General features: G+C 44.3%; 1 protein-coding gene and 1 long non-coding RNA gene across 7 annotated transcripts in view; both read right to left on the bottom strand.

The window, feature by feature from the left end:
- LOC113037477 (tumor necrosis factor alpha-induced protein 2-like) overlaps positions 1-23318 on the bottom strand; it is a 79219-nt gene that overhangs the window by 11633 nt on the left and 44268 nt on the right. For 2 of the 6 annotated variants that reach the window (XM_026194601.2, XM_080289495.1), the window contains exons 9-12: positions 21863-21989; positions 21493-21621; positions 21267-21416; positions 16408-16532 (exon numbers count right to left, since the gene is read on the bottom strand). In XM_026194601.2, coding sequence (XP_026050386.1) covers positions 16408-16532; positions 21267-21416; positions 21493-21621; positions 21863-21989 — 531 coding nt within the window. Of the gene's footprint in view, positions 1-16407; positions 16533-16832; positions 18766-21266; positions 21417-21492; positions 21622-21862; positions 21990-23318 lie in introns of those variants that run through there. The other 4 variants (XR_013901650.1, XM_080289497.1, XM_026194605.2 and 1 more) reach the window with 4 other exon arrangements.
- On the bottom strand, positions 20003-21258 carry LOC145420357 (uncharacterized). The gene is made up of 2 exons (XR_013901661.1): positions 20331-21258; positions 20003-20191 (listed from the first exon to the last, which is right to left on the bottom strand). It is a non-coding gene; the product is annotated as an uncharacterized LOC145420357 (long non-coding RNA).

The following is a 23318-nucleotide window of genomic DNA, read 5'->3' as shown; positions in this document are numbered from 1 at the left end:
TTAATTAAATACACCATTAAATAATTAATTAAATGTGTCAATAATTAATAAAAATTGGAATTAATTAATTAAATAAATAGTTATGACACATGTAATTAATTAATTATTGACACATTTAATTAATTATTTATGTATTTCACATTTTAATTAATTATTGACACATTTAATTAATTAATTATTGACACATTTAATTAATTATTTATGTATTTCACATTTTAATTAATTATTGACACATTTAATTAATTATTTAATGATATATTTATTTATTTCATTTTGGCAGTCCTGGCGCCTGGCTCTCATCACGAAATAATTTTATCTGTCAGCCTCACCCATCAAACTCAGGGGGCGGGGTCAACGCTGATCGAGTCAAAACCATTGCTTTGGCCTGGTGGCCATTGTTTCTAGCACACAACAACCGGCATTTGGAAGCTAACAGAATTGAACTTTGAAAAACCCTGTTTGTGTGTTACCAAATACCGTTTTAATATTTTTTTAGCCGAGAATGTAGTGGTTTAATCTTCATGTGTCTGGTCGGTTTGTCAAGATACAGCCTCTTTGCAAAAGTGCTTCGATGATTTCGGAGATGTCTGCCCAGTCTCACGGCAAAGCGTGGGATAGACCCGCTCGCCTCGCAAGCAATCCCACCGACAAAGCGCAGGCCCCGGTACACAGCTGTAGTAACCCCCGCTGACTTCTTTTACTGAGGTTATATTTATCGGTGTTTTATTTCCTGATGTTCTTATGTGTCCTACGTGTTTCAGTCGCCAATTCTGAATTATAACTAACATTAAAAACATGTTTAAGGAGGAGAGAGAGCAAATAAATCTGTTTAACATCTGATCTTTGGGTTTTTGTTCAGTAATCAGCGTGACCTGTGTATAAACGCATAAAAGAGATAACGTTGGTGTTTCCGTCATGTAGTAACTGCTGGCTTTAACTGTACAAAGGTTGTTCGACACTATGAAACACATACAGACTTCATGATGTTCGGCTAATATTTTTATTGTGAATATTAATCATGCTGACCTCGCTCTGTACACCACGCAGCGAGGTCAGCATATCCACGATATCCTCAGCTCCATGAGTTAACACAAAGTTTCCCAGCTGACTATCTAACTTCCAACTATTCCAGAGACGTGAAAATATACAGCATAAAGAAAAGTGTAAGATACTCAGCAGAAGATTAGAATAACAGTTATACAGAGCAAACCTGTTCCGACAATTTGAGTTTGTATTCCCTCAGCTGCAGACTCGCTGCTGTTTAAATGTTTGAAAAGGAAGATTAGATATAAACAACGTCAAACATAGACTCAGTCTGCCTTCACATTTGATATGAGGCCAGCACGTATAGTGGCTGTGTCCTGTTTTAAGATCATACATGTAAAATTGTTGTCTGACCTCCGTCGATCCAGCCGCTCAGAGTCCGTGGTTACCATGGTTACTGCACAAGCAGCTATAATGTTAACAGCTGGCACTGAGGAAACCTACCGGCAGCATGGGTGTTTATGTTTTTTATTGCAAAAGAACTGTCTGAATGGTTAACTGAAGTTAACTTGGATAAATTATAGTTAAGGAGAATCACAGATAACGCCTACGTGAGCTGTGCGACTGTTCACCACTACACTGAAATCAGCAGGCTATTACTGAAATACACGTGCTATATCATAGACTATGATATAAATAGGGAGGTCCTATTAACATGTTTAGTTTTAAAGGACACCTTCCTGCCTTTAGTCTCCTTCATGAGCAGTATTAGTTTTCTTCTAACATCCAGAAGTCTGCACGATGTGTTTCATAGTTTGTAACAAGCCTTTGACAGGTAAACATAACATGACCAAAAAAGCAAAAAAAAAAAAAAAAAAAAAGAGAGAGAGAGAGAGAGTGTTGACATAAGAAGAGAAAATGCTCTCAATTATGGAGACAGGCAAATGGTTCATTTATGTTTGATGTGTGTTTATTCCTCCCTAAATATTGTCGGTGAAGTTTGCCATGCACGTCAGATTTTCCTGCGCATTTTTATACCTCTGCCAACAGAGAGAGAAAAAAAATCACATTCTAACAGACAGCTGGTGCTTAGAATACAGTTGAATAACTATTAAAAAACAGATGATATTTAGATGATAGTTCAGTCTAATACATGTGCCAGTGAACCATTAAATGTCTGTGAAACTATGCAGTTATGAAACGTAACTTTAACCTCAGCCAAACCGATTTGCTCAGTTGTAAATAAAACAGCGAAGTAAACGTGACCCGACAGACAGAACCTGAGTGAATGAAGTCCAGCATTTAACCACTGAGAGCTAAAACTCAGCTGAGGTTTCAAAGCTGTGTGCCGGTGATTGGACATCAGCCGCTGATGAAGCTAGTTCGCCTATAAAGTGCTCTGTAAGGAAACAAGCTCCAGCAGCTCTGCGCTCAGGGAAAACACTATATTTACTTATCTTGTGCAGAAAAATGCGCTGACATTGCTTTATATCGAGCACCGGCTGCCCAGTTAAACTGTGACTATTACCAGGTAACGTAGGCGTGTTTCTTGAATTAGCAGCAGGTGTTAAACAGCTGACAGATGAGGAGGAGGATGCATGCAGGTAAACTGAGGGTCTGTTGAGCTGATCGCTGGTTTCGTGAGAAAAATGTCAGCTCGTTCTTTATGTTACAGAAGCACAGAGACACAAGACCAGGCGGAAAGAGACGATCGTTCGGTGAAAATGAGAATCTGCGAATGCAACATGTGGAACACGGAGAGTGGAATATGTAAACAAACCGGTTAACGTAACCCCCTCGGTGCACTCTGCATGCTAATTGTTAGCAGAGCTAGTGAAATCTCTGAAAACATCTGAGCACTTTTGCAAACATGTTCTATGTTGACAACCTGACCAGACATACGGCGCGACATTCGCGGCTAAATCACTGTTAAAAGTGTAGCTGGTGACAGAAAAACTACACCACCACCATTGCTGCCTGTGATTTGATCTGCATTCTGGGATACCTGGCTGCCCCAAGTCTACACAAGCAATCGATTATCTAGGATCGACCTGTTTTGACTTACTTTGGACGCCAACCAGTCAAATGTTAGAGAAGCTGCATGGGCAGCGTTAACCCCGCCCCCTGAGTTCAATGGGTGAGGCTGACAGATAAAATTATTTCATGATGAGAGCCAGGCGCCAGGACTGCCAAAATGAAATAAATAAATATATCATTAAATAATTAATTAAATGTGTCAATAATTAATTAAAATGTGAAATACATAAATAATTAATTAAATATGTCAATAATTAATTAATTATATGTGTCAATAATTAATTAAAATGTGAAATACATAATTAATTAATTAAATGTGTCAATAATTAATTAATTACATGTGTCAAAACTATTTATTTAATCAATTAATTCCAATTTTAATTAATTATTGACACATTTAATTAATTATTTAATGGTGTATTTAATTAATTCATTATGGCAGTCCTGGCGTTCCATACCAATCAAGGTTATTATCGTTAATGAAAACTAACGAAATAACGAAAAGTAGAAGTGAAAAAACATTTTCGTTAACGGAAATAAAAATAAAAACAAAAAAAGGAAAACTAACTAAAACTGTAATGAGTGTTCACAAAACTAACTAAAATTAACTGAATTTATAGCAAAAATGTGTTTAGTTTTTGTTGATGTATGTGTGTCATACAATAGTCAAGGGTGAAAATGAAGTTTAGTTTCCAGATATTTTTTTCTTGCCGTCTCATTATGCCAGCAGGTGGCAAGTACGTTAGTCGAGTCGTCTGTGTTGCTGCGCCGTCCACGCAAAGACTCATGTCAGGAAAAGTCGGGAGAAAGCGCCGGAGTCCAATTTGGGATTACTTTGAATATGACTGTGTTTGATGGGTGTAGTGGAAAGAGACAAATTATGAGGGACATTTCTAAAGGGAAAAAAAATCCCTTTAGAAGGGAAAAAAATCCCACAAACCTTAAAGTGCACTTGAAAAGCTCACACAAGAAGGCTAACCTAGCTTACCTTGAGAAGGTAAGGGAGCACACTCAACCCTCATCCCCAGAAAACAGAAGCTAACCCCAGGCAAGGCAGCGTGATGCATCCCGAGACAACAGGACTGGGATATCTACGTAACTGTGCGAGTCAATTGTCTTCAAAAAGTTTATCAATTCACTTGAACCAAAATTACGAACACCCAGTGCAGCAAGAGTTAGTAGTCTCATTGGGGCCAATATATAAAATTTAAAGTTGTCTGGTATCAATGGTTGTTCATCTGCCTTTATTTATTTATTTATGTATTTATTTATTTATTTAAAGAACCCATAGGTGGAAATGTGAGTTGTCTGTCTCTGCGTGTTAGCCCTGCGACAGACAGGCGACCTGTCAAGGGTGCAGGGTATGGTAGCTGGAATAGCAACATACCCAAGGATAAGCAGAAGAGAATGACTGATATGATGAAACTGGGATTTTGTTACACTTAATTATTGCAAACACAACTAAAACTATAACTGAAACTAATCAAAACTAAACTGAAACTAAGGATTTTCAAAAAAATAAAAACTAAACTAGCAAACAATTGGTAAAAACTAATAAAACTGATATAAAATTGAAAATCTGAAGTCAAAACTAAATAAAAATAAAAACTAATGAAAATTGCAAAACTATTAAAACCCTGCAACCAATGAAGAGAATCCAAAACTGGAATATGTGACCTCTTGTTAGTGCCAGTTAAAAGTCTTGCCGCAGCACTCTGTACAGTCTGAAGTCAAGCAAAAGCTGATTTGTTGATACAAGTAAAAAGACCATTACAATAATCCAAATGAGAAAAAATAAACGCTTGAATAATCATCTCAAGTTCTGCCTTTGACACCAGTAGTCTGAGTTTAGAAATGTTTCTGCCATATTTGACCCATGCCAGGGTCAAACATAGCAGAGAACCTTCCAGCAGCATCTTGGTTTATAATCCATCTTCGGATCATTAGTTGAGGAGGTGAAGGATCCAAGTAAAATGGCAAATTAAAAAATATGTAGCTATGGTCACTCACATGCACATCCTCCACACATACATCATGTATATTTAAACCCAGAGAGAAAACAAGATCCAGTATGTGGCCCTTTCTATGTGTGGGACCAGAAACATGCTGCCTAAAGTTAAAAGACACTGTGACAGCAATGAGCTCAGCAGCAGCGTTACAGAATGCTTCATCAATATGAAGGTTTTAATCTCCTGCTATTACAACCTTCTCCAATTTAATGATGGATGTCAGAAGGTCGTTAAATTCAGTTAGAAAGACCCCAGCAGGTCCAGAAGGTCGATAGATTAAAATAAAATAAAAGTTTTTCAGAGAACAAACCTTCATCATCTGTGACTCAAATGAAGAAAAGGAGTCCAAGGTCATCAGCCTGCACATGAATTTGTCCTGGTAAACAGCAGCAAGGCCTCCACCACATCCCAAAAGACGCGGAGTTCCGATGACGGAGCAGCCAGCCGGGCAGATTTTATTCAAGTGGACGTAAACCTTATTTTGCTGCCATGTCTCAGTCAGATACATAAAATCTAGAGACTCTAAAAAAAGAGACTGTTTAGAATAAATTATTTGTTAGTTATGGAACAAACGTTAAGCAGGGCGAACTGAGTTGATGACTGTTGATCTGCGAAATCAACAGCTGACTGCAGCGGCACTTGAATTAAAAACCTATGCACACCTGTGTGCCTGCCGGGCGGTACTGCGACTCCAGAGCTGGGGGAAACAGTGATCGATGAACGGACATAGCTGTCACCAGCAAAAAGGAAAACGGATGACAGACACAGGGTGAGCATACTGCTTTTGAGCCATGGGGCCCAGGTCCCAGGCAGCAGGGTAACATCCCAACCAAATGTCAGGAGAGGAACTGGTTTCAGGCACCCTGGAGTCTCCCCACAGACAAGAAGCTAGCCTCCGGCTTCACCTGGATGCTGGGCCTCATTCCCCCTTTCTGTCTCTTAGGGGTGGGAGTCCTGTGGGTTGTGCACAGTAGCGCGCACTCAGGTAAGGAACACTCCAGAGGATGAGGAAAAGTTTTTGCTGTAGCTGTCACAGTAGCGCTCCATTTAATTTTTAATGTTTAACAGTGTATCCCGATCACAAATTAAAGCAGCAGAAGCAAAGTCAGAACACAAAAGAGCAAAAATAACATTACAAATGACGATTGACGACAATGAAAAACTACATCGTTGCATCCAGCAAACTGCAGCAGTGGCAAAGCCAAACACAGGCGCCATCTTGCCACTCAATGACACATTAAGAACACTTCAGCAGACACCTTATAATTGTTAATGTGTTGAAGGTTCAGCACATTAATAATGAATTAGAACCGCCATGTTGGTTTGTGTTACAGGAAGTCATCGTATTTGGACAAGAGGGTGGAGGGTTAACCTGGTGGAGCATTAGCTAATGCTAGGTAGCGTGTTTACATCACAGACACAAATACCTACTAATCAGTAGCATCCAAATAAAATGCAAAATCTGGACCTCAGCCTTCCTGGACAGTCTGTTAGCACAATAACCTCACAGCAGCCGTATATTGGTCACATGATGTTATTAAAAATGACAAAAAGTCATGGTCCTGGGTCGGTGACCCAGCGCTTTTAGTTTATTATTATTTTCCAGTTTATTATGATGATGATTATTATTGTTTGAGTTCTATGTGTTATATTCGGTTTGCCTCTGAGTCTGCGTCTGTGTCTCTGTCTGTCTATGGTGTCACCCCGTCTGTTTGTGAATCTGTGTGTTTAGTTCTGTGTCTTGTTTGGTTCCCCGTGTCTGAGTTTCCTGTTTTATTGTGAAGGTCTCTGTCTGATGTGAGTGTGTTCAGATTACGTTTCCCCTGTCCCGTCAGCTCTGATTTCTCCCAGCTGTGTTGCCCTCCTGTCTCTCATCCCCTGATTACCGGTGTGTGTATTTAAGCCCTGTGTGTTCTCCTGCCTGTTGCTGGTTCCTCGGTGTCCCGCTCTTTGTCTGCCTCTCATCCCTTTGTCGTATGCTCCCAGGTCTGTTATTTTAGTTCTCCCAGTTTAGGTGTCTTCAGTTATTTTGTCATGCCCCACTGCTCGTTTGTACGGTAGCTGGGAAGTGCAAAGCGCAACAAATTAAAAAAACGGCAACAAATTAAAAATCCACAACAAATTAAAAAAACGGCAACAAATTAAAAAACGGTAACAAATTAAAAATCGGCAACAAATGAAAAAACCACAACAAATTAAAAATCCACAACAAATTAAAAAAATGGCAACAAATTAAAAAGCCACAACAAATTAAAAATCCACAACAAATTAAAAAACCGCAACAAATTAAAAATCCGTAACAAATTAAAAAACCGCAACATATTAAAAAAAACACATCAAATTAAAAATCCAAAACAAATTAAAAAACCGCAACAAATTTAAAAAACACAACAAATTAAAAATCCACAACAAATTAAAAATCCACAACAAATTAAAAAACCGCAACAAATTAAAAAGCCACAACAAATTAAAAAACCGCAACAAATTAAAAATCCGTAACAAATTAAAAAACCGCAACATATTAAAAAAAACACCAAATTAAAAATTCACAACAAATTAAAAAACCGCAACAAATTAAAAAACCGCAACAAATTAAAAATCCGCAACAAATTAAAAAAACACAACAAATTAAAAAGCCACAACAAATTAAAAATCCACAACAAATTAAAAAACCGCAACAATTAAAAATCCGTAACAAATTAAAAAACCGCAACATATTAAAAAAACACAACAAATTAAAAATCCGCAACAAATTAAAAAACCGCAACAAATTAAAAATCCGCAACAAATTAAAAAACACAACAAATTAAAAATCCACAACAAATTAAAAAACCGCAACAAATTAAAAAACGGCAACAAATTAAAAATCCTTGACGGAAAGGGATTGTCTGAAATACCGGAAGTGACACAACGATTAGCCTAATAGGGCTTTTGGAGAGTGATGTCACGAGAGGGGGCGTGGCCAGGATTTTTGGTTGAGGCGCCATGTTTCTGGGCCGAACAAAGCGCCAGCGAAAGAGGAGCGAAAGTACACGGATAACACCAGCTATGGTTCGTACTTGCTGTGCGGTCGGTTGTAAAGTTAGATCACACGACCGGCAAGGGAATAAGGTTGAAAATGGTTTATATTTTCATTCTTTCCCCACCTGGAAGCATAGCTGGACTGGCCATTGGGCATACCGGGCATTTGCCTGGCAGACGCTGCCAAATGTGTAAAAATAACTGAATTGTTTGGCGGTAGCTATGGCATAGCTTCCACAGATTTAGCAACATCAGCAAGTGGTGCAGGCCAGCAGGTGGATAGGTACAGGGGCAAGGGTACCTAGACCCGGTTCGTAGAGTACGCTTGGGGAGTGTGATTGTGTGTACAGCGTCTCTTTATGTCTGTCTCCACGTTGGTTGAGTGTGGAGTAAGTGCATATGAGAGCATGAGGGTGGGAATGGATGTTTGTGTCTGTGTGTGCCTGTATGTCTGTGTCTATATGTCAGGTTGGGTATCAGACGCCACCTCTCTGGGGACATCTCAGGCCCTCCAAGGTTTAGAGGCCTATCTCCACCCACCACCACTTCCCCTGCCAGTGGCGGACTCCCTCAGGTGTCGGTGCGTTGGTGGTTCTTTGTGTCTGGGGGTGGGCGTCCGGGTACACACCGGCTCACTCCTTGGCGGCCGCTTATCGGGGCCTGGAGCCTGGGGCTCGCTTGGGCCACTTCGGAGGTGGGGTGCCCCCGGCCTCTCGGCCTGGGGCTCGGTCACTCAGGCACAGCTGGCTGCCGGCGGAGCTCACGGGCGCGTCACTGCAACTCCCCCTGGCTTCTGCTCCGCGGCTGCTGAGTGAGCCCTCATCTGGGACTCTCCTCAGCTCTTACTGGGACAGTGGCGCGGCTGCCCCTCTGTTGGTCTTCCTTGGTCTCTTGTGTTCTGGGGGCCTCTGGATGTCTGGAGTTTTGATCTCCTCCATACCTGCTTCATACCCTGGAGGACGCGGCTGTGGCTCCCCACACTCCCTAGCAGATCGTTACATGGAGAAACCTTTGGAATGCAAGCATGCTGATCCACACAGGTATGCACACAGGTGTACACACGGGTATTCACAGACGCGGACTACAGCTTTCTTGGCTGCTGCCTCAAAGCACATTGTACGCTGTCTATCTTGCGTGCTGCACAATATCGTTTATTATTTAGTATCTACTGATATCTACTGCTTGCTAGTTTATTGTGATGGTGCTGTTTTTTTTTATTATGTTGCTCTTTGTTGTTTGCTTTCTCTTCTGTTTTTTTTCTCCATATAGGTGACCCAGGTGTTTTTTTTTTCTTTCTTCCCCCCCTTCTCACCGTCTCTTCTCCCCTTTGGTTTTCTTTCTCTCCCTCTCTTTCTTTCATTCTTTCTCCCTGTCCTATCCCCCAGTCATGTCTGTCCCGTTTGTAGCAACTGAAAATAAAATAAATTCATAATTATAATAAAGGTCAATCAAATGGACCAATATGGCAAAGCCATGATGATCCACTTGGTAAAATAAATCCGCTTGGCATCTTTCTTGGCCTTAAGACAACAATTCTGATGGCTATAGATCCAAACGGGACACAAAAAAAAAAAAAAAAAAGGGAAAGGGGAGGCAAGAGGAGGAGAGACCCGAGGTGGCCGCCGGTCACAGTGGCAGAGGAACTGAACTTCAGGTAAGAAGTTATGACCTGCTGTCTATCTGTGTCAGATATAAACCAAGTTTAGTTGTAGTTTGTTTTCGTTGTGCTGACTTTTTACAGTCGCTTAGAATAACTGGTACTGCGTACTAGCTAGCATGACGGAGTTTGTATACTGCTGGGCGGGTGCTATGAAGTTACTGATTATAAATTTTATTTTATGCTTAAGGTTAGTTTCTCAAACTCCTCAAAATCTTAACCAATTGTGCCAATCCTTACATGTTGCACCAGGCTGATTTATCATCAAAAGTGGAGAAGTCTGTGACAGAGGAGACAGAAGAGCTACAGAGAGAGATGGAGCAAGAGAGAGAAAGAAAAGAGCAGGAGAGAGAGATGGAGATGGAGAGATGACTTTATGTCATCCATGAGGGATGCATTTGACATATGTTTCACATATTATAGCCCAACAAGTTACTTATAGCAATTTAAATATGAGCAATCAGGTTTTGGCAAATACCGGAAATCACTTTTTGGCACAACACCAGCTATTGCAGTTAATAATACAACAGCTTCTTGCCATTTTTTGTGTTTCTTTTTATCGCTGTGTAACTGAGTTCAATTGAAAGCCTGCATGCGCTAGTACCTCTTGCCACAAGTTCCCAGAATCCTTTGCGGTTTTACCCCTGAATGACGTCACATCTTTGGAGTAGCTCTAGTCAAAATGCCCAGGCCGATTTTTTGTCCCAGTCCAGCCCTGCCTGGACTGGGAAAGAATGAAAATATAAACCATTTTCAACCTTATTCCCTTGCCGGTCGTGTGATCTAACTTTACAACCGACCGCACAGCAAGTACGAACCATAGCTGGTGTTATCCGTGTACTTTCGCTCCTCTTTCGCTAGCGCTTTGTTCGGCCCAGAAACATGGCACCTCAACCCAAAATCCTGGCCACGCCCCCTCTCGTGACATCACTCTCCAAAAGCCCTATTAGGCTAATCGTTGTGTCACTTCCGGTATTTCAGACAATCCCTTTCCGTCAAGGATTTTTAATTTGTTGCCGTTTTTTAATTTGTTGCGGTTTTTTAATTTGTTGTGGATTTTTAATTTGTTGTGGATTTTTAATTTGTTGCGGTTTTTTAATTTGTTGCGGTTTTTTAATTTGTTGCGGTTTTTTAATTTGTCTCGCTTTGCACTTCCCAGCCACCGTACGTTTGCCACTACAACACCTTGTAATTAAACTTCACTAGCATTTTCATCCACTGCTTGCATCTTGGGTCCTCCTTCCTCCACACCACACGGCTCGCCTCCTCAGCCGTGACACAAAAGGCTCCAACAGCACAAACATGATCCAGAGGTCCAGTTCAGGTGAAGCTAGCAGAAAACTAGCAGCTACAGCCACCTCTGTCGCCATCCACCTGTTAGTCACGCGCCACGCCCCTAATAATGCAAACTTTAAGCCTAAATACAGTTCAGAGGAATAAAGCAGAGGAAGCCTAGTCAGACAGTCAGTATTTTTCCACTCATGTTACACACCTGTGATACATGAACCCCACCTAGTTGCACCCACCATCTGACATGAGAACATCTTTCCTGTCTGCTGTTTTCAGTCACTGAGGTTTTATTTTCACAGTGTTGTAGAAATGAAAGAGAACAGAAAGTGATCACAATGGTTGACTTAAGTGCGCATGCGCCAACCAGCGTGCAGCCTGTTACAGTCGCTCCTGCTTTTCTCTTAGTTTAGCTCTTTTTTCTTACGTATTCTTTTTTTTTCTGACTTGTATTTTCCTCCGTTTTCTATCTCTTACTCAATCATGTGGATTGAGAGAGTTTTTGTTCTTCTGGTGGCCGTGGAACTGTTACTTTTATCATGGAACGGGACCGCGGCACATCTCCTACACGCACGGACTGTTTACTCCAGAGATCAGCTGATCGCTCTGATGCCGGCCGGCTCGCTGGCCAGGCCCGCAGAAGTGCCCGCAGAAGTACCAGCTGAAATTTGGAGGAAAACACATCGGGGATGCAGAGGTCAAGGACAGAAGAGAAGAAAAAAGGTGACGGTGAGACAGCGGAGGCTCGAAGCGAGGAGGAGGTTTAAACCGTGTCTGCCGTCTATCGTGATGGGAAATGTGCGATCGTTGGCAAGTAAAATCGACGAGCTCTCAGCACTGGTACGGAGTCAGAGGGAATACCGAGAGTGTAGCCTGATGTGTTTCACCGAATCATGGCTGCACCAGGTCATTCCCGATGAGAATGCTTCCGTGGAAGGCTTCCACACTGTTCGGGCGGACAGGGACAGCATCGCTAGCGGTAAGCGTAAAGGAGGTGGGCTTGCTGTTTTAGTTAACAACCGGTGGTGTAACCCTGCCAACATAACAATCAAAGAAAGGATTTGTTGCCCGGACACTGAACTGTGTGCTGTTGGACTCAGGCCGTATTATTTACCCAGGGAATTCTCTCACGTCATCTTGGTGGCTGTTTATGTTCCCCCCTCTGCTAACCCCACAGCTGTATGTGACACTATCCACTCTGCCATAGCTCGGCTACAGACTCAGCACCCGAGTGCCTTTATTGTGATCTCGGGTGACTTCAACCATGTATCACTGGACAATACACTACCAACATTCAAACAATATGTGGACTGTCCCACCAGGGGAGAGAAAACTTTAGACTTACTGTATGCTAACGTCAAGGATGCATACAGCTCCTCCTCCCTCCCCCCACTTGGTAGGTCAGATCATAACCTGATTCACCTCACCCCCCGCTATGTGCCAATTGTGAGGAGGGAACCTGTGACCACCAGGACTGTTAGGAGGTGGTCAGAGGAGGCAATAGCGGAACTACAGGGCTGTTTCGAGGTGACCGACTGGGAAACACTCTGTGAGCCTCACGCCGAGGACATCAATGGGCTTACTGAGTGTATCACAGGCTACATAACTTTCTGCACCGACTCCATTGTTCCAGCTCAGACTGTTCATTGTTACCCAAATAACAAGCCGTGGGTGACTAAGGACATCAAAGCCCTCCTCAACAACAAGAAGAGGGCTTTCAGAGGGGGCAACAAAGAGGAGGTGAGGAAGGTCCAGGTGTTACTAAAGGACAAGATCAGAGAGGCTAAGGACAATTACAGGAGGAAGCTGGAGTGGAAACTCCAGCAGAACAGCATGAGAGAGGTGTGGAGGGGCATGAAGACCATCACTGGATTCAGGCCAACCAACAGCAGGGGAGCTGAGGGAGGTGAGAATAGAGCCGACGAGTTGAATCTGTTTTTCAATAGATTCGACACCACAGTGTCTGCTCCTACCCCCACAACCTCACCTGCAGTCAGCCTGGAATCCAGAGCCACACCACTGTGCCAGCCTCTCTCTTCACATGTTGCCTCCTGTGAGATTCCTGACACCCCTCCCCCACCCATCACCTTCACTCAATACCAGGTTGAGATGCAAATGAGGAGACTTCACTCAGGCAAGTCTGCTGGACCAGACGGAGTGAGTCCCCTTGTCCTCAAGGCCTGTGCCCCCCAGCTGTGTGGAGTCTTTCATAAACTGTTTATGCTGAGTCTGAGTCTGCAGAGGGTCCCGGTGATGTGGAAGACATCATGCCTCGTCCCTGTACCAAAGACGCCTCGTCCCAGTGGCCCCCAGGATTACAGGCCCGTGGCACTGACCTCCCACATCATGAAGACCCTGGAAAGGCTCATCCTGGACCAGCTGCGACCCATAGTAAGACCACATCTGGATCCCCTTCAGTTCGCTTATCAGCCTCGTCTCGGAACAGAGGACGCCATCATCTACCTGCTCAATCGTGTCTACACCCATCTGGACCAGCCGGCGAGCACTGTGAGGGTCATGTTTTTTGACTTTTCCAGTGCTTTCAACACCATCAGGCCGACCCTCCTGGGTGATAAGTTAGCAGCGATGCAGGTGGATGCTTCTCTGGTGTCCTGGATTGTTGATTACCTGACAGGAAGACCACAATATGTACGTCTCCCACAGTGTGTGTCTGACAAGGTGATTAGCAACACAGGGGCACCACAGGGGACTGTCCTCTCCCCCTTCCTCTTCACCCTCTACACCACAGACTTCAGCCACTGCACAGAGACCTGCCATCTTCAGAAGTTTTCTGATGACTCTGCGGTGGTTGGATGCATCAGCAGGGATGATGAGACAGAGTACCGGGCTGTGGTCGACTCCTTTGTCACGTGGTGTGAGCAGAATCATCTGCAGCTCAACGTGGCAAAGACCAAGGAACTGATCGTGGACTTCAGGAAGACCAGGAAACACTCCAGGGGGTCAGTGTTGACATTGTGGAGGACTATAAATACCTTGGAGTACACATTGACAATAAACTGGACTGGGCTAAAAACACCACAGCACTTTACAGGAAGGGCCAGAGTCGTCTCTATTTTTTGAGGCGACTGAGGTCCTTCAACATCTGCCAGAAAATGCTGAGGATTTTCTATGAGTCTGTGGTGGCCAGTGCGATCCTCTATGCTGTTGCATGCTGGGGGAGCAGGCTGAGGGTCGCAGATGCCAACAGACTTAATAAACTGATCCGTAAGGCCAGCAATGTTGTGGGGATGGAGCTGGACTCCCTCAAGGTGGTGTCGGAGAGGCGGATGCTGTCCAAGATAAAGACAATGTTGGATAACACCTCCCACCCACTCCATGACATGTTGGACAGTCACAGGAGCTCGTTCAGTGAGAGACTGAGATTACCGAAAAGCACCACTGAACGACACAGGAAATCATTCCTGCCTGTGGCCATCTCCCTGTACAACGCATCCACTTAACACACTGTTTGCTGCTACAACTACACATGTTTCTTTTCCAAATATTTATTTATAAGTGACTTATGTATGTATGTATGTATATATATGTATATATTGTACTATTCTTAGTTAGCGTATTGTCTGACTTGTCTTAATGTTGGTTTAAAATGGAGCACTGTAACAAAAAATAATTTCCCCCAGGGATCAATAAAGTATTCTGATTCTGATTCTGATTCTGATTCTGACAGATAAAGTCCTGATACAGAGACGAATGTTTCATCTGATGTTTACTAAATAGCTCTGAAATATTCCTGATGTAAAACAGACAAAAGAGATTTCATGCACACAAATTGCTGCTGCTCTGCCCTTATGTGGGGATCACAAAGGACGGGGAGGGAGTCGGTGTGATGGATCAGGGGAAACTCGGCCAGCGTGATGTGTGCAGACTCAGAGGAAGGTCTGCAGGCTGAGGCCTTACATAAGCTGTGAGCATGAAGGGGACCCAGCAGGACCTCCCACCGGATCAAAGATTAAAGCAGGGAAACTGAACCCCGCATTGAAAGCTCTATTGATGGTTCTAATCCTCATCTCATGCTCCCTGCTCCTCGTTATTTCATTAAACGTGTCGGCGGACTTCGTTTTTATAATCTCTGTGTTTGGACAAATGAGTGAAGAAAGCTTTGGCTGCTCGCTCAGTTGTTTTCTTCCACTCAGCTTCATTCATCAGGAAAGAACATGAAACAACATGACCCGAATGTTAACCAGGTGACATCACCAGCAGCCGCCTGATTAGATGAGTGACAGTCTGAATGAGTAGGGACTCAGACACAACACAATGAACCAGTCAAACATCACGTTCAGCTCAACATCTCTGAGTACTATCATCACTAGAACAAATCAGCGTTTGTCATCATTTCACCATTTGCTAACAGGAAGAATCTGCCTGTTAACGATGTCAAAGTACTTTCAAATTACAAAGTACTTTAAAGTATTTTCTGACATAGTTTGAGATACTTTAAAGTAGTCTGAAGTAGTAACCAGACCGAAAAGCAGTGTGCATTTCGGTGCTTTTTTTTCCCTGAGATGTCATACACCTTGGATTCTAGCCAATCATTTTACCTTTGCAAGGATAGTAGGCGGGCCCAGGTACTTACATTCTTTTAGAGCTACAGATTAAAAATGCCCAAGGCAAAGCGGTCAAAAGTCTTGCTGTACTTCACAGCAAAAGATGCAAACTCAGCAGCCTGCAACAAGTGCTTTAAGGTGATACTGTGCAAAGGAGGTAACACCTTGAATCTGACGACCAATCTGGTGACACATAGCGGTTTTTTTAAAAGCTGAGAAATGCACCGAGTTAGCAACATCCCCCAAGAACCCGAAGAGGAGAGTCCTGGCCCCTAGCCCTGCCAGTGTAGCAGAAATGATGACGGATGATGATGGCAGCAGCAGCCGTTCTTCTCTGCGTGAGTAGCTTAATGTTGTTTGTGTGTAATTTACGTTGAGTACGCTAACCACGTTATTAAATTAATGCATGTAAGGTGAACTAGCAAACACCGTCGTAGCTACATGCAGCCATCTTCTTGTTTGATGTCAGATGCTCCCTTCACCCTGGCCAAAAAGGCTAAAATGACCAAAGAAAGTGGGAAAACAGCTAAACATGAGAGGTTTTTGGACAGAGTTTGTATTTTTTCCATTGTTTAAGCACTTCTTCCAGCCAAGAGTGATACCATATATGCCCTATAGCTGCAGAAAAGGCTAACATTGTTATTTCTTTACAAAAAAACAGCTAAACATGAGAGGTTTTTGGACAAAGTTTGTGTTCTCCATTCTTTAAGCACCGGTTTGAGCACCGGCATCGTTTCAGAAGTACCAGTTTGGAACCGGTATCGGATAAAACCTAAACGATACCCATCCCTAGACTGAAGTGCTTTGTGACATACTTTAATGTGTATTTTGATTAATTGTGTTGTACCTGAGGTCGGGGAAGTTCCGGGCCAGAGTGACGAGTTCCAGCTGAATGCTGGCAGGATCCTGCAGACGGAGGATCTCTGCAAGTTTGCATACTATCTCGCAGAGCCACGAGGCCTTGCTGCAGCCCTGAGGTAAAACAATGCACTGTCAGTTCTCTCAGTACTGCAAGAAAAAACTGCCTTGACTCTAAATGTCACAGTATGCACGTCATCTCTCATTGTCCTTACTCAACAATCCAGTGGCTTCCTTTTTGTTTGTCCTTGTTACACCAATGTATCCTCCTACTTTATCTGTTTTGCACATAAATGAATTATTCTGATCCAGTGATGTTCACAGTAGACCTGTCCAACAAACGATGTGGCCTATATAGATAATTGGGAAACGTTTTGGGGACAGCATGTCACGGAAAAGAGGATCCAGGCGCGGTTCTATTCAACAGCAAAACAGTGCATTTATTTACAGTGAGAAAAACAGGTAAGTCCAGCAATACAATACAAAAGTGCAATCTCCAAACAGGGCTCGTCCTTTGCTCCCCATGTGCTCCGTGCAGAGGCTCCGTGAGTGTGTGTGCTCCCCAACTCGATTCTCCACCCAACTCTCCTGGAGGAAGAAGGAAATCCACAAAATCCACAATTAGCAAACTCGCTAGCCGAATAACAAAAGCACACTTCTCGCAAATACTCTACTAGTTTGGAGTAATAATCCCACATCGACTGTTGCCACTAGCCCAGGTTAAATACCTCCGACTGGCAAAGAAGGATGATTGCCAACAGCTGGCCAGGTAATCAGATGCAGGTGGGCCTGTGACAGCGAGAAGGGACTTTCAATGATGAAAGTCACCAGGTCACGCCTTCCCTACAGCGCGCACTTCCGTAAACACAGCTTCGAGGACAGGGGAGAGAGAGGGAGAAGTGAACACACACACACATACATAGACAAGCAGGGTCATCCGGGGAGGACTGTCTGACCGTGACAGTTCCCCCCCTCTAACGGGAGCCTCCGGGAGACCTGCTGTACTTGTCTGGATGCCTGCAGCTGAATTCTTTCATCATGCGATTATCGAGAATTGCGGACCGCGGCACCCGAGAACGTTCTTCCGGACCATACCCTTCCCAATCCACCAAAAACTGAAAGCCCCTACTGCGACGCCTGGCATCCATTATGCGAGTAATGGAGCATGGCGGGGTGCTGTCGATAACCCGGAGGGCAGGCACAAACGGCTGGTCCGTACGGGCCTAATCTGAGAAACATGGAAGACGTTATGTACTTTCATAGCGGGCGGCAGGGCCAGCTGGACCGTCACCTGGTTCAGGAACTCCTGGATAGAGAAGGGGCCCAGAGACCGAGGGGCCAGTTTCTTGGACCCAGTCCAAAGGGGAATGTGTCTGCTGGAGAGCCACACTTGCTGGCCGACCTGGTAGTCTGGGGCAGGGTTGCGACGGCGATCTGCCAGTGCCTTGTTACGCTCGGCCGTTCTCAGGAGCGCTGCTCGGGTGGCCCGCCAGACCCGACGACAGCATCTCAGGTGGTGCTTTACAGAGGGAACTGCCAACTCTCCCTCAGAGCTAGAGAGGAGGGGAGGTTGGTACCCCAGCGATGCCTCGAAGGGCAAGAGTCCGGTTGCCGATGAGGTGCTTGCGTTGTGGGCGTACTCCACCCAGGCCAATTGGTTGCTCCAGGTCGACTGGTTAGATGAAGCAACGCAGCGCAGCGTGGTCTCCATTTCTTGGTTTGCCCTTTCAGTGTGACCATTAGTTTGGGGATGGAACCCGGAGGACAAGCTGACCTGAGCTCCCAACTCCAAACAGAACTCTTTTCAGACCTGCGAGGTAAAATGAGGGCCTTGGTCAGAAACTATGTCCTGGGGTATGCTGTGGAACCGGAACACGTATTGCATTAGTAACTGGGCCATCTCCAGGGCAGAAGGGAGCTTGGGCAGAGCAATGAAGTGGGCGGCCTTGGAAAAACGGTCAATAATGGACCAAGTGCGTTTAGGAGTGGGCAACAGTCGCAGGAGGCCAGAGGCAGGTGAGTTGGAGGTCGCACACTGGGCAAACCGAAACATAGTTCTGGACATCAAGAATGAGAGAGGGCCACCAACAACGCATCAGGCTTAGTGTTCCTTGAGCCGGGCCTGTAGGTAATGGAGAAGTGAAAATGTGTGAAAAACAAGACCCACCTGGCTTGTTGGGCATTGAGGCGCTTGGCTGCCTGGAGGTATGCCAGATTTTTATGGTTTGTCCACACCACGAAAGGCTGCTCACTGCCCTCCAACCAATGCTGCCATTCCTTGAGAGCCAACTTGATGGCGAGCTACTCCTGATCACCCACATCATAATTCCTCTCAACCTGAGACAGCCTACGGAAGAAAAAAAGCACAGAAATGTAGCTTGCCTTCAATCAGTTGGGAGAGAACCGCCCCCACGCCCGAGTCGGACGTGTCCACCTCCATGATAAAGGGGCCAGCTGAGGTACACCTGGACAAGGACCAGAGCTGAAGAGAACAGGTGCTTGAGCCGATTGAACGCTTGCTGGGCTGTGGGAGACCACTGGAAAGACAACTTAGGAGAAGTGAGGTTGGTTAGAGGAAGGGCTACCTTGCTCAAATCCCAGATGAAGCGGGGGTAGAAATTGGCGAAGCCTAAGAATCTCTGCAGCTCCCTGCAGGTTTTGGGAATTGGCCATTCCACTACGGCTTTGACCTTGACCGCATCTGCTCGCAAACGCCCCTGTTTGCGAGCAGACAATGAATACCAGGAAAAAAAAAACGTTTGAACATGGAACTCAGACTTTTCTGCCTTAACAAAGAGGCGATTCTCCAACAGGCGACGTAGGACCAGATGTACATGGTTGATGTGCACTCTCCGGGTCCTGAAAAAGATCAGAAAGTCATCCAGATACATGAAAACAAAATGGTTAATAAAGTCTCTGAGCACATCATTGATCAAGGCCTGGAAGACAACAGGGGCATTAGTAAGACCGAAAGCAAAATTGAATTGAATCAGGACTTTGAGAACTGTAATCGAATGGATTATAGAAATCAGTGATGATACCCAGCCCTAGTGAGTAGGCCCAACAGAAGTGGATGTAGCTGTGGGTAATGAGAAAAGATGAAAAGAACTATTGATAACTTTTTTGTTAAGTTAAGGCCTGATCCATCTGAAATTCATAGGCAGTGCTCTGACACGGAGCCATTAATCTTTGAACACTGAAAAAGCACGGTGTATCCAGAAAACACATTATATGCTGCAATAAATGCACTGCCCAAGTGTTCCCTCTCCCCACTGCCTTTCAGCAGCAGGCAGCAGCAAACAGGTCATCAGAGGAGGCCGAGATGATGATTAAGTTTAACATTTTCTACAATATTGCCAAAGAGTGCCAAACCACTTTAAGCACAAGATTGTTAGTTAATCATTTACAAATGAATATTGTCTGTATGGACAGCAATTCCCCCCTCCCCCCCCCCCCCCCCCCAAAAAAAAGTGCACATGTAAAACTGCGGTGTTAAGCGATGTGGTGCAACCATGGCAAAAAGTTAGTCTAGAGCCCTGTGAACATGACCGGCCCCTGTAACAGTTCGAATGCTGAGGCAAGCAGAAGGAGAGGATATTTATTTTTAACTGTAATCTTGTTCAACCCTCGAGAGTGAGAAAAACAGGTAAGTCCAACAATACAATAAAAAAAGTGCAATCTCCAAACAGGGCTCGTCCTTTGCTCCCCGTGTGCTCCATGCAGAGGCTCCGTGAGTGCGTGTGCTCCCCAACTTGCTTCTCCACCCAACTCTCCTGGAGGAAGAAGGAAATCCACAAAATCCACAATTAGCAAACTCGCTAGCCGAATAACAAAAGCACACTTCTCGTAAAGATTCTACCAGTTTGGAGTAATAATCCCACGTGACTGTCGCCGCAAGCCCAGGTTAAATACCTCCGAATGGCAAAGAAGGATGATTGCCAACAGCTGGCCAGGTAATCAGACGCTGGTGGGCCTGCGACAGCGAGAAGGGACCTTTGATGACGAAAGTCGCCAGGTTACGCCTTCCCTACAGCGCGCACATCCGTAAACACGGCTTTGAGGACCGGGGAGAGAGAGGGAGAAGCGAACACACACACTCACACACACATACATAGACAAGCAGGGTCGTCCGGGGAGGACCGTCCGACCGTGACACAGCATGCATCACACTTTTGGTGGAGCAGATTTCATTTCTAGAAATCTGGCCAAATTTATTAACCCCACTGTTATCATCTTCTGTACCAGCACAGAATACCTACCTGAACGCTACTCCAACAGAGGTTGATTATCTTGTTAATAATTTTACTTCTTGGCCTAAAAAGCATCTGGACTTTAAGTTTCTTAAAGACATTTCATCCAAGAAGCTTCTTCAGTTCTAAGAGCAAACGGTGGAGTCCCAGATTTTTAAGCCCCATCGAGTGTCCCAAAAAGGGTCATGGACCCCCTATTGATTCTCTGCCTAATCACACGAGCCAAGGCGTGAAAACAGGTTTGGGTGACAATCAGCCAAGGTTTCGGGTGAACCCTTTATGAGACCTTGCCCCACCCTATCATGTGACTTACTGAGGTCAAATGGCCCAGGATGTGAGTGGGCGTGGTCTCAAGAAGAAAGATGGTTTGACAGAGGAGTGAAAGAAGCCATCTATGTCCAGAGTGAATGACCATCTTTGAATAGAGGCCGGGGCTTATGACACCAACTGTATGGCATCTATAATCCAGTTTTGAGATCCTTCCCAGATGCCTTAACGCATTAACAGTATTGCAGTACTAGCACAGTATTACTGAAGAGTGAACTAACTGAGACAGCCTGGTGGTGAGCACACCTATGTGAGGGTGCACCTGTCTCACCTCCTCAGAGAAGAAGCTGTTGATCTTTTTGGCGTCTTCAATCATCCGCTGAGCTCCGGCAGTCTGCTGCTCCTTGCTCTTCATCTTGGTCTTCATCATCCTCTTCACATACTTAAGGACCACATCCTGATGCAGGTCACAAAGGAGCAACTGCAGACACACAGTGGGGTCAAACAGACAGACAGACAGGTGTGCAGACAGATACAGAGGTATGAAGGCATTTCACCTCTCTGCAGACTGGTTTCAGGTCAGTCAGGTCAACCAGTTGTTGGCTCAGAGAGTCCAGGAGCAAGTCGACGAGAGGAAGTGAGCCATTCAGCCATCGCGGCATCCACAGCTGACTCCAACACACCTTCTGTCATTTCCAGAAATAAATGCCCTAAACATGAAACTGTCAGATCTTCAAACCATGAGATGTGAGCAGTGCTCTTAGCGACATAAAGACGTTTATCAGAACAAGCTTCAGGTGAATAATGCAACGTTTCACGATAACACTTTGAAAACCTCTGTGACAGGATTTCCAGGAGGATTTGATTTAAGGACTTCTGTTAATGTGCAGGTTTCTGAATATTACTACTGCAGTACAGTATTCATACCTTCAGTCTAATGTGAAGAGAACAGGTGAGATATCTGTACCCACAATCCCTCAGGGCAGACAGCGCATTCAGACAGCCATGCTTCTGCTCCTGAGACAGATTTCCTGTTTCAGCTGTGATGTAATCCCTAAAGACGAGCAGAGAGAACCAGTCAGCAGCAGAGCTCATGATCACACAGCTCGCCAAAACAGCAACAATAAAATGATTCACTGTTAAAAATAGACCAACAAAGATAAACAGTAGGAAGAAGTCAGGCTGTAACATCATGATAAAATTTTTATTTTTGTTTCCTCTGCGAGTCCTCTACCATTTAAATGTGAGGCAAACTCCTGTGGACAGATATGAAATATAATTCTTTATTTTCTGTATCTGAAATAAAAGCAATGGATGACTAAATATAAGCAAGTCTCTGCTGTAAGAAGACAAAATGGTTAACTCTCTCTATCAGTGCTATCAGTCAGATCTGCAGGTCATGTGATCCAGGTCATGTCATTTTTTTTTGCCGCCTGTCCTGTATGTCCCTCATGCACACATATGCAAATACTCAGCACTCACCCAATGTGGAGACAGACAAAAATAGACACTGTACACACAATCACACTCTCCAAACATACTCTATACCCCAGGTCCAGGTACCCTCGCCACTAGAGGGGGAAACTGCACCTAGACCCCGGAGGTGTTACCCTTTTCCCTTGGGTTGGAGACAAGCAGACCGCTCCCAACTCCGCAGTAGCAGGGAGGCCCCACAACCCAGACCTCCTCCTCCCAGCCCACCTGCCCTGAGAACGGGGGTGTATGAAGCACGCAAACCTCCCTTTTATTTTCACGGTGTTGTAGAAATGAAAGAAAACAGAAGGTGATCACAGTGGATGACAGATAAAGTCCTGATATAGAGACGAATGTTTCATCAGATTTTTATTAAATGACTCTGAAATATTCCTGATGTCCTCCAAGGAAGACGTCCCTAGGGAATCCCCCGACGCCCCAAGCCTGTCCCTACCCCCACATCAATCACAACAGCGAAGTTGGGACCAAACTATGACCCCCCAATACGTTGTGACATATTCTAAGTTGCCCAACAAGCACACTAATGGGGAAGTTGGAATGTATTGTATTGTATTGTATTGTATTGTATTGTATCTTTATTTGTTTCAGACATATAAAACAAAAAACAATATATACACACATGTAGTGTGTATATATATATATTTCCTTTTACAGATACGAATATATATGTAGATACACACACACACACACACGTATGTGTTCAGATAAACAAAAAATATATAATGAAATAAAACAAAATCGTCTGACATAATGTAACAATGTTTGGTCTGAAAAGGAGTAGGAAGAAGTATGAACATACTTATTAATTCCTACCCCTGCTCAACATCTTATTGATCCCACATAATTCACCTAATTCCCATCATCACATACTCCACACGATACACGAGGA

Source organism: Astatotilapia calliptera, chromosome 15, assembly GCF_964374335.1.
Source record: "Astatotilapia calliptera chromosome 15, fAstCal68.1, whole genome shotgun sequence".
NCBI classification, from domain to species: Eukaryota; Metazoa; Chordata; class Actinopteri; order Cichliformes; family Cichlidae; genus Astatotilapia; species Astatotilapia calliptera.
This window is presented reverse-complemented; position numbering and strand designations above follow the sequence as displayed.